Source organism: Trachypithecus francoisi, unplaced genomic scaffold (assembly GCF_009764315.1).
Source record: "Trachypithecus francoisi isolate TF-2019V2 unplaced genomic scaffold, Tfra_2.0 Contig01585, whole genome shotgun sequence".
Classification (NCBI taxonomy): Eukaryota; Metazoa; Chordata; class Mammalia; order Primates; family Cercopithecidae; genus Trachypithecus; species Trachypithecus francoisi.
Window position 1 is genome coordinate 10394962 of NW_022681444.1, and position 12153 is coordinate 10407114.

General features: G+C 50.3%; 1 protein-coding gene across 1 annotated transcript in view; it reads left to right on the top strand.

Annotated features, from left to right (window-relative positions):
- CFAP77 (cilia and flagella associated protein 77) overlaps positions 1–12153 on the top strand; it is a 167527-nt gene that overhangs the window by 89611 nt on the left and 65763 nt on the right. Inside the window, exons 2-3 of the mRNA XM_033194881.1 lie at positions 2705–2804; positions 3369–3597. Coding sequence (XP_033050772.1) covers positions 2705–2804; positions 3369–3597 — 329 coding nt within the window. The remainder of the gene's footprint in view (positions 1–2704; positions 2805–3368; positions 3598–12153) is intronic.

Genomic DNA, 12153 nt, shown 5'->3' on the forward strand with positions numbered 1-12153 from the left:
CAGAAAACCAAACACCGCATGTTCTCACTCATAGGTGGGAACTGAACAATGAGATCACTTGGACTCGGGAAGGGGAACATCACACACTGGGGCCTATCATGGGGGGGGGAGGGATTGCATTGGGGAGTTATACATGATATAAATGATGAATTGTTGGGTGCTGACGAGTTGATGGGTGCAGCACACCAACATGGCACAAGTATACATATGTAACAAACCTGCACGTTGTGCACATGTACCCTAGAACTTAAAATATAATAAAAAATAAATAAAGATTGGATCCGTTTCCTTGTGTGTCTCACAGGCTCATGAGGGAAAACAGACATTAAACTGATCATTATGCAATGAATGACTTAAATACAGTACTTTGTAATTTTATTTGAGATGTAATTCACATTCCCTACAATTCACTCATTTAAAATGTAGAATTCAATGGCTTTTAATATATTCACAGAGTTGTGACACCATCACCACAATCGATTTTAAAACATTTTCATCACTCCCCAAAGAACGCCCCTTAGCCATCACAGCTACAATCATTCCATCCCTTCCCCCGACCTGTCACCAGCCCTGGCAACCATGAAGCTACTTTCTGTCTCTGGATTCGCCTGTTCTGGACATTTCATGTAGATGGAATCATGCAGGATGCGGCAGCGCTCTGTGTCTGGCTTCTCAGCGTGATGTTGTCAACTGCATCCACATTACCACGGGTACTACCCTGTCATTTTGTAAGTGCCGTGAAGGTAGGCTGAGGCTGCTGTGGTGCCACCATATAATAAGGAGGCTTGTCTAGGACTGATGGCAATCTGGAAAGGCTTCCCAGAGGAAGTGGTTTTTAATATCATGCATTTATTGTGCACCTGCTGTGTGTCAACAGGAAAAAGAAGGTAATAGGAGCCATGGCTCTGGCTGGATAGGAGTGTGTAACCCAGGCAGGAGGGTCTGCGTGTGCATTCATGGAAACTGAGAAGGTGGTAAGTTCTAAGCCCCAAATGAATAGGATAGTAAGGGTCACTGGCATTCAGACGAGGGTGAGCCATGGTGAATCCAGGGGTCCCAAGAGCTTCTGGCAGAGACAGGGCTTGAAGAATAAGGACCAGTAAGGGTGGGCCTTGAGGAAAGAGCAATGGAGGCGGCTGGGATGCCTGCAGTCCTTCAGACAAGTGGGCAGTGGGTTCGTCTGTCTCAACGGGGGCCATAGGGGAGTCTGGGAGGTGAAGCCACAGTGCTGGGTGGGGTGCAGGACCTGGACTGCCAGCTGAGGGAGGGGTTTATTCCAGAGGCAGCGATGAGCCACACTGGGTGGTCCTTGACCATCTCTCTACCTCTCAGCACCCAACCTGTGGGAGCTGGAGAGATGGGGATATAGACGAGATGGCAGGAGACAGCAAGGCCAGAGCCTACCAGACCCTCTGGACAGTCTTTGGTGTGGCCAGAGTGGAGAGATCCCGGGAAATGTAACACCCTGTGACTTTGAGTCCACAGCCTGTGGCCTGTGGGCAGTGGGAGAAGCAGCTGAGCCCACCCTTCTCAGTAATGGCCCCGGGGCCTGCTGGCACCAGGGAGCCACAAGAAGCTGAGGCTGTGGGCATTTCTTTGGCTTGTGGATCTGAGCATGAGCTGGGAGCAGCCAGCCTGGGTTCCAGTGCTGGCTCTGCCACTTCCTACTGCTTGACCTGAGGCAACCTGTCGGATCTCTCTGTGCCTCAGCTTCCCCTTGAGAAACGGGGATGGTAATGAGACCTGCCTCACTGGGTGGCTGTGCAGACAGCATGAGGGAAGGCCAAGGAACCCCAAACATCATGCCTGGGATGCAGTCAGAACCCAGCAAGTGCCCATCGATGTAGCAGGTGCGATGGGGTTTGCAGCACTGTGCAGGACAGAGCCTCTGACCTCGAGGAGCTGCTGTGCTAAAGGGAGACCGCGTGGCAGGATGATCAAGAGCGGCAGCCAAGAGGACGGGCACGCCTCCACGCGATGCCCTGCCCAGCCCTTGGGGGCCGGGGATATCGACCCTGCCTCTCTAGGCCTCAGTTTCTATAGCTATAAATGGGTGGTGGGTGGGGGGCGTCTAATGTGGTTGATGACAGGGCAATTTCATTTGTACAAACCACCTCTGAGAGGCCAAGGAGTTCCCTAGAGTCGCAGGGAGTAAGGACAGCTGGCCAGGTGCAGATGGGTGGCAGTGGCCCTGCCACTGTATCTTCCCCAGGTGAGGATTCAAGGAAGTGACTTCCTCAGTGATGATGGTCTGAGCGGTCCCTGGGGTGAGGAAGGTGGGAATGAAGGTAGGAAAGAGGTCTCCTTCCCTCGACGGGGCCTCCAGAGGAGGCCTCCTGAACTGGGTCTTTCATTTCCAGCTTGAGCCAGCCAGGTCTAGGCTCCACCCCAAACACAGCTGCTGAGCTCGGGGACTGTGCCTCCCCACTCTGACAATACAGATGTGCTGAGAGGCCTCTCATCTCCGATATCCTCATTTGCCTTCAGCACAGACATGCGGACCCGTTTCTGCTGTGTGACCCTGTGCCAGCCGCAGCCTGCGCTCCTCCCAGGGAGGGCTCTGCCACCCACTCCTGTGCCGCCCTGAAGGCTGCAGCAGGGCCTGGGGCAACGCAGGCCTCTGGTGCCTCCCTGCTGCCGAATTACAATATGATTGGTCTGAGACTCCACTCCTCACCTCTGCTCTCTGTCCTTCCCCCGACAGGTTGAACTCGGCAAGCCCCGGGAAAGAAGCTACAGTCTGCCTGGCATTAATTTTAATTATGGACTCTACATCCGAGGGCTTGATGGAGGAGTCCCTGAAGGTGAGCGAGCAGCTTTGGAGCATGAGGGCAGAGGAGTGGGCGGGAGGCTCACCCCTCTTCACAGAGCCCTTGACCTAGCTCGCTGCTTGGCAGCTGGTTGGGTGCTGGAGAAAGACCCAGGGACCGCCAGCCTGGGCAACTGAGTGGTAAGACCCAGGAAGTGGCCCAGACAGGGAGGGCCGAGCAGGGCCCTGGTGTGCGGTGTCAGGGAACTAGCATGGGCACCCGCCCCCTGGCAGGGACTGTGTGTGCTGTGCTGCTCCGGTTACAAGTATAGAATGAGCCTGGGACCAACCCTCTGCCTGCCCAGAGGAAGTCAAGGGCCAGGCCAGCCCAGCTCCAGGGAAGACACTTGACTTCCGTTCGCTCTGGGATCTCTGGGAGCCCCGATCCCACCCTTTTGGGCCATCATGCTTTCTGGGGGCCAGGCAGGGTTGTCACCCAGCAGGCTCAGGTAAATGGGAAGGCCGAGGACCTGCATGCCCCTATTTCTTCTTGATCAGCTGCCTCAGGGTGCTTACTCCCAGGCTGACCACTGCCCCGTGGGTCTCTCCCTGCCTTCAGCCATCGGAAGCTGGAACGTGTTTAAGCAGCAGCCCACCTGCCCCCACGAGCTGACCCGGAATTATATCGCAATGAACCGTGGGGCGGTGAAAGCTGGCCTGGTGACTGCCCGGGAGAACTTGCTCTACCGTCAGCTCAACGACATCCGCATCAGTGACCAGGATGACCGGCGCCTGAAGAAGGAGCCGCCCCCTCTCCCTCCAAACATGACATTTGGGATCCGGGCACGGTGAGGTGGCTGGCAGGCAGGGCTTCATCCCTTGAGGGGTGGGGGTACCAGCTGAATCAGAGACAAGGTCGGAGGCTGACAGGGAAGTGGAGCATCCTCCCAGCCCCACTCTCCTCTCTCCGATGACTGTCTCTTGTGTGACTTCTGTAGCCACACCCTGAATCCTGCTGAGCTGGGTCCTGGCCTTACAGCAGGTACCCTGTAGGGCTGTGCACAGGTCACCCACTTTCCCTTGATTAACAAACAGTGATTGAGACCTGTCCCTGGGCCAGGCCCAGTGACTCATCTCTGTAATCTTAGCACTTTGGGAGCCCCATGTGGGAGGATCGCTTGAGTCCAGGAATTCGAGACCAGGCTGGGCAACGTGGCAAAACCCCGTCTCTACAAAAAAATTTTAAAAATTAGCTGGGCATTGTGGCATGTGCTTATAGTATCAGTTACTTGAGGGCTGAGGTGGGAGGATTGCTTGAGCCCAGGAGGTCGAGGCTGCAGTGACCCGTGATTGTACCACTGCACTCCAGCCTGGGCAACAGAGTGAGACCCTGTCTCAAAAAAAAAAAAAAAGAAAAAAGAAAAAAAGAAAAAAAGAAAAAAAAAACCTGTCTCTGTCTTCATGGGGTAAGAGAGGGGAGAGCCTGCCAAGTTACCCAAGCACAGCACAACCCCAAGGAAGCCATGAGAGAGGCTCTGGAGCCTGGGCTCAAACCTGGACTCTGGCCATGACTGGCCATGGGATCCTTGCCCCAGCTTCCACATCTGTAGAATGGAGATAAGAGCAGCACCTGTTTCACCGTATGCTGAGGTTTCAGTGACGTAATGCATACAAAAACCTGAGCACAGGGCCTGGCCTACAGAAGGCGCTCAATAAATGTTAGCTAGTGTTCATGTTAAGATATGATGTAATGTGAGTTGTAGATCCAAGAGCTATGAAATTTTTAAAATTTTTTATTGAGGTAGTAAAATGCACAAATCATGGAGTGTTCAGCTTAATGCAATTTTACAAATGGACACACTCAAGTAACTACCACTAAGATAAAGATATAGAATAAATCTGGCACCCCAGAAAGCTCCGGCACACCCCTGAGAAACAGCAGTTCTATTCTATTCTTCCATCCCCTGAGAAATGACTGTCCGGTGGCCCCACTGTCACCACAGATTAGATGACTGGCATGTACATCCCAATGAGGCCACATCCTCACCATTGTCAACAAGGGCACGACTGGCTTGGCGCTTAGATCAGCTCCCTAGTGCTAATGAGGGCCCACAGGCCACACACAAGTAAATGGAGGGAGGTGGGGGGACACCAGCAGAAGAGCCATGCGTCCCATCCAGTCAACGCCCCGTCTTCTTCTGACTGTCCTACAGAAACCAGCTAACTGCTCTCTCTTCTTCCAGAATTGGCCCTTCCCAAGCCACCTTCCATATTACTCCAGAGTTATCTTGCTAACACACAGATGAAATGAGCCAGACATGACCCATGTCCCAATCCTGGCACACATGACATTCTACAAAAGCAGAACGTAGTTGCATTTAATCAAAACTCACTCATGGCTCACGTGATTGGAAAGTGCAGGGATAACTTCAGGCATAGCAGGATCTAGACAGTCAGGCAACGTCATCAGCAACAGGTCTCTCTGTTTCTTGGCTGTGCTTCCTGATTTTGGCTCCATTCTCTGAGAAGCTTCTTCTCACCTGCAAATGGCCAGCAGCAGTTCTATTCTGTTTTTCTCTTAACAGCCCAGTGCAAAGGGCGTTGGTGCTACCTTGAGTTCAAGACTCTTTGGGCCAGCTCGGGGTTACATGACTATCTTTTTTTTTTTTTTTCAGACAGTATCTCTGTCTGTCCCCCAGGCTGGAGTGCAGTGGCACAGTCTCGGCTCACTGCAACCTCTGTCTCCCTCCCAGGTTCCAGTGATTCTGCTGCCTCAGCCTCCCGAGTAGCTGGGACTACAGGCGCGCACCACCACGCCTGGCTAATTTTTGTATTTATAGTAGAGACGGGGTTTCACCATGTTGGGCAGGCTGGTCTTGAACTCCTGATCTCAGGTGATCCACCCGTCTTGGCCTCCCAAAGTGCTGGGATGATGGGTGTGACCCACGGTGCCTGGTTACATGACTATCTTCTACTCAACCACTGTGGCCAGGGCTGAGATGCCAGGCCTGGGTCATGTGTCTGCCTCCGAGCTAATGGCTGAGGCTGGGGGAATCGGAAGCCTGGCTGGCCCGGTCTGCCAGGGGAATCGGAAGCCTGGCTGACCTGGTCTGATGAGGCACCCTTCCCTGGAGTCAGGGGTGAAATCAGTCCCTGCAATCCACATGGGCTGATGGTGGAAAAGATGTACAGACCAGGGTTCTGTTCCAGGAGGGGAATGGACACCAGACAGGCAGCAGGACTTCCCAGCCCTTTCCACATCACAGCACAAGCTGGTCATTAGTACACAAATGACCAATATTTGTGCATTGCACTGAACAAATAAATAGAAACAGCTGCTCCCAGACAGTAGTGGGCTTCTTGCTATCTGGAGCCCTGTTCAGTGGCCTGTGACTGACAAAGCCAACGTCTTAGCCCATCTGTGTGGCAGCATCCAGGCCGGGCCTCATTTAAGGCCATTGACATTCCATCCTTAGCCTGTCTTTCCAGTCTCCCCTCTTGCCTCTCCTGGACTAGGTGCCTTCCTCTGACTGTGCCATCATATATATATATATATATATATATATATTATATATATATATTTTTTTTTTTTTTTTTTGGGTGGTAGTTCCTTCTTTATTTTTTATTTTTTCTAATTTTTTATTGTGGTAAAATATACATAAGATTTATCATCTGAACCATTTTTAAGTATACAATTCAGTGGGAATGATTCCATTCACGTTGTTGTGTGACCATCACCACCATCCATCTCAAGAACTTTTTCATCATTGCAAACCGAAACTCTTTCCCTATTAAACACCACCTCCCAGCCCCCGGCACCCTCCATTCTACTTTCTGTTCCTATGAATTTGACTACTCTAGAGATCTCATATGAATGGAATCATGCAATGTGTGGCTTTTTGTGTCTGGCTTATTTCGTTTATCGTAATATCCCCACGGTTCATCCATGTGATAGCGTGCATCCGAATTTCATTCCTTTTCAAGGCTGAGTCATGTTCCCTGTGCGTATAGACTGCGTTTTGTTGACTCATTCATCCACTGATGGACATTTAAGTTGTCTCTACCTTTTGGCTACTGTGAATAATGCTGTCGTGGACGTGGATGTACACATGTCTGTTCCAGTCTTGCTTTCAGTTCTTTTGGGGGTAGACCCTGTGGTGGGATTGCGGGATCAGGTGGTAATTGTATTTTAAGTTTCTGGGGACCCGCCACACCGCTATCCACAGCATATACTGTGTATGCCTTTGTATGCTTTTCCCAGCATCCTACTCATGGGAAAGAACCCTGAGGGATGAGCGGGTGGGAAAACCTATGCATTCTTCAAAGTTCAGCTCAGCATCACCTCTTTGGTAAGTTTTCCCACCTCTCATGGCCTCAGGCATGTCTGTCTCCAGAAATGCATTTCTATGCACCAGCCCTGAAACCAGGAAGGTGACACTAGAGACACACTGGAAAGTCACTTTGGGGCTGGATTAATGAACTCCTGTACATCATCCTCCCTATACTTTTGAAATCGTCCCCCAAGGCATCTCCTGTGACTTTTGCTGCTGACCTGACTTCTCAGCTCTCAACACATGTGCCCTCCCTTGCCCTGTTCTTGCAGGCTGCCTGGGGCAGAGAGGAGCCCCTGTTCCTGGTCCGTGCTGTGCAATAGATTTACTAGATCAGTCCATGCGGGTGACCAAGTGTCTCAAACACAGCGTGGTGGCAGGAGAGGGGCCCTGGGACGGGAGTTGGCCTGGAATGCTAATTCCAGGTTTGTCACCAACTCTCCACGTCACATTCCCCGCAGGGCTTCTGTTTCCTCATCTGTAGACAGGGGGCTGCATTAGTAACACATATACTCATCACAGCACTCTGTGATTCTCAGGCTGTGTTGTGCCTCCTCAGCTTGGCTCTAAACCTTCATGCCAAATTATTTTCATGGTCATAAAAACCCTGTGCCAGAGGTGGACAGGATTACTATCCAACTGAGGCAGGCAGAGGTTAATTGACCTCCCCAAGTTCACACAACCTCTTCATGGCAGGGCTTGGCCTGGATTCTCAACCTTTAGTATGTTTATATTTAAAAATAGAGCCGCGTGCAGTGGCTCACGCTTGTAATCCCAGCACTTTGGGAGGCTGAGGCGGGTGGATCATCTGAGGTCAGGAGTTCGAGACCAGCCTGGCGAATATGGTGAAACCTCGTCTCTACTAAAAATACAAAAAAGAGTCTGGTGTGGTGGCGTCCATCTGTAATCCCAGTTACACAGGAAGCTGAGGCATGAGAATTGCTTGAACCTGGGAGGTGGAGGTTGCAGCGAACCAAGATCACACCACTGCACTGCAGCCTGGGTGACAGAGTGAGACTCCATCTCAAAAAAAAAAGAAAAAGAAAAATAGAAAAGATTGGAACACAAAGGATACTAGTGATCACCTGGTTCAAAGCCCTTATTTAAAACAGGAGAAAATAGAAAGAAGTTCAGAGAGGTGAAGAGAGCTTCCCAAGATTGCACAGCAATTTGTTAACTGAGCCAGGTCTGGAGTCCAGTTGTCAGGCTCCCCATCCAGTGCTCCTCACTCTGTGTCCTACTTCCTTGGAACCGACGTGCAACCAGAACACCCACAGCTTCTCATCCTGGGGCCGGGGTTTTCCACAGCATCACTGAAGTCAGCTGGGCTCAGAAAGGACAAGCACTATCATCCAGCTTTCAATACAGAATCTTAAATTGCTATAAAACTGAGTGACCACAATTCCAGGGAAAGGACGTGATGAAGTGCTGGCTATATCTTCTGTGATGGTAAATGGGCTTTGCATATGCAAATTGAATGGATTTTAAAATGGTATTTAATGACAATTTTCGTAGCAGGCATTAACATTAATTGCACAAAAATGAAAATGCTGCATTAGGTTGCTGTTAGCAGCAAATATCGTGGCCATAAAGCTTTATCTTTATCAACAGCAGCCCTTTCTGATGTGACGGGCAGCTCCGCAAATTGCAGGCAAAAGGGCTTTTATGGAGCAGAAATATCCCCCAAAGCAGGCCCAAATCAGCATCAATTTTGCTTTATTTCTTCGTAAATGGAGGTTAAATGGCTGCTGGAAAAGCTTTTACTGAGATGCCCAACCTGCGTGGAAAGCCTCCACCTTGCAGCATAAATGCAGAGGAACGATGACAAAATCATCACCCCGCTCCCTAATGGGGCTATTACTTTAAAGTTATGGGGCCAAGGCCCATTTTCTAATGATCACCTTTTACAAGCCTCAACTGTATTTATTTCTTTACTTTAAAAGCATGTTAAAACACCAAATCCGATTACACCCGACAGAGGAGGGGTTGGGGCAGTTTGGTCCCATAAATAAATAAAACAAAACAACAACAAAATGAGTGTTATTTACTCACAATTACAGACGTGTTAAAAAAAATAAAGTCCCACCTCAGACTGAATCCACTTAAAGCTCCCTCTAAGCTAGGATGCTAATGAGCAGAGGGGTGGTGACTGCCACCCTGTGAGCTACGATTCTGACCACAGCCAGCCCCCAGCCCCCACCCATGTCTAGATTTGCAATGGGCAAATGAATTGTGGTGAGGGGTGCACCCCCTCTTCTCCACACATCTCTGAATCTGTGCGTTCAGCCTCAATACAAGATGGGATGCAACGCCGAATTTAGATGATTCAATTACTTCCTTCCCAGTTATCCTATTTGGTTCCCAACCTACACCGTTTTGTTGTGGGTTGTCACTAAATCAGAAGGGTGCATTTCAATCTGAAAGCCTCTCTGACTCGCAGGAAGTGGAGACCTGAGGAGTTACCTGGAAAATAGGGGTCGTGTAGACATGGGGGCAGACTGGGGGTTGTGGCCCAATCAACCCCCAGAGGAGTCTGGCTGGTGCAGTGATGAAAGAAAAACAAAAAAAGGTTGAGTTGCCACATTTTTAAAAAAGTAGGCAGATTTCATATAAATACCTGGATTTTCTACTTCCCTTGAAAAAACAGAAGCCTGGGCAAGTGGAACTGCGCTCTGCCTGGCTTCAGGGGCTGGGGCTGAGGGGCAGCGTCCCTTTGGACAGAATCCATGGACCGTTTATCCCAGTCCTCACCCAGACTGGCTTCTCTCATTTTTGTTACCTGCCTAGTCCAGGTAGGCACTGAGTTTGGAACCACTGGTGTAGACGGATGGTCTCGATCCCTCGGCTAACTGCGGCTTCTTTTTGTCCTCTGATGACAGTATGAGCCACCGGTAACAAAAGCTGCTCTGCATTGATCTTAAACATGGAGGCATTTTGCACACATAATTGTTAACCCTTACATCCTTCCTATGAGACAGGTATCATTCTGCATACTTCACAGGCCAGGAAAGGGAAGGCAAGGGCCCTCCCCGAGGCCTTACAGTACAGAGCCTGGATTTCTACCCAGTCTGGCGGCTGGCTTTGAAGACCACACCTCTAGGATCAGGCAGCTGGAAAGAGCCCTGGTATTCTCTCACTGCTGTTTCACTGTCAAATCCCAGAATTCAAGTCAGGGAAGAATTTTAAATTCTCATTACCAGCGTGTAGGGCCCTAACACAGATCTCAAAGCACGCTGTGACCCGAGGTCCAGAAACGGATATGTCTGGAGGCCAGAAATGTAACTATTAAAGACACGCTTAATTATTGATGCATTTTAATAAGTGTTTGCAAATGTTCACATGCCCTCGGCACATCTTAATTGTTACTGCTCCTAATTGGCCCAGCATTGTCGATTATGATGAGTCGGGATGGCGGGGAGGGGAGGAGCAGGGAGGGCCTGGCAGCAGCTGGTGCTCCTGGTGGACTCTGGGCACCCTGGGCTCTGCCACTGCTCTGCTTGGGAGCCTGTGCCACACTCAAGACACAGATGCTAGCAGAAACATCCATCACTCAGTCAACCAGCAAACAGCCCCTTGCGCATCAGTGTCTGACATGGGCCAGATGGAAGGTGGGAAGACCCCACTTTGCACTAACAATGGCAACTATGTGTTATTATTACTACCACAGGTCAGACACTGTGCGGAGGTCCTCAGGAGCATCCTCGTTAACTAACTCTGAATAGCTCAGTGAGTACAAAGTTAGCTTAAGTGAGTACAAGGTTGCAATGCTTCTATCCCCACTTTACAGAAGAAGAGACAGAGGATCTGAGAGGTGAAGTCATTTGGCTGTTCTGCAGTGCGAGGAGGGTTAGTGTAGCCCAAATGCCTATGACAGTGACCAAGGATCTGATCTGCCTCCCTAACAAACACAGGGGTGGAGGTGACACGGGCAGAGACTCTGCTTATGTTTTTCCAGCACTAGAAGGGGGATGAGACAGGATTCTGTGTAACGCCATCCTGTCTGGATTTTTCTTAAAGCTTTAGAACTTAATCTGAACAGATCCAAAGAGCCCACTGAGCTTCCCCTTTCTGGGTCACTTCCTTCCCTTTTACATTCAGCGGCAACCACTTCCTGATAAACTCAAACTTCTTCTCAGGGCATCCAGAACCTTCGCCACGCTGGATGCTCCAGGCCTGCTTTTCTCACCCCAGGATCTCTGGTGCCGACCACAGTACCTTTGTGGAGGAGGCCCTCGTGGAGTTGCTGAATGAGTGCATGAATAAATGGCCACATTGGGGTCCAAATATAAAGCCAGTTGCCACGTGCAACCTCAGTAGCATCCTTAGATCAGCACTAATTAGCCTGGTCTACACCCCCAGTCCTGGTGCTGAAAGCCTTCAGACCATGGAAAGGTAAGAAACATCAGATAAGCGGGAGATGCTGCTGGCCCAGACTTCTGTCTGCAGCCGCTGCTGGTCCTGCTATCAGATGCATCATCAGCCTGACGCTGACAAATGTGAAGGATGCAGGAAATTTTACAGGCTGTTAAAAAAATGTTTGCTGCCTGACAGGTTTTTTGAATCTCTCTGCCAGGCTGATTTATTTTACAAATTTACAATGGGCCCATCAATCACTCTGGGTTATTTTGTTTCTCCTGGATCCGATGGCCAAAAAAATCCAAGCCACCCACCCAAACTCCTATAAAATAATAATAAGCCCCTTCCCCAGCAGCCATCCCAGAGATTCGAGGCAGTTTCTGAAGGGCGAGACCGCGGCTGCGTTGATTGGTGTCTTGAAACCCGGCTGAATGAAACCTGGTCTGACCACAAGGGGGAGCATGTGGATCTCGCAAAGACTCCCGGGCTTCGGAGAGGGCCTGAAATGTACATTGCCCCCCAGCAAAGCCAAGTTTTTCCTGTCCCCGGCATAATCTGCTCCCTGGCACTGACTGCGACTGTCGTGAATACTCCTCTGCTGTATGTCAGGTCCCAGAGCGCAGGGAGAATGTCGGTTTCATCCATCATTGCATCGTCAGCATCCAACACAATGCCTAGCACATAGTGAGCACTCAAATATGGTCTGGAGCCCTTTAA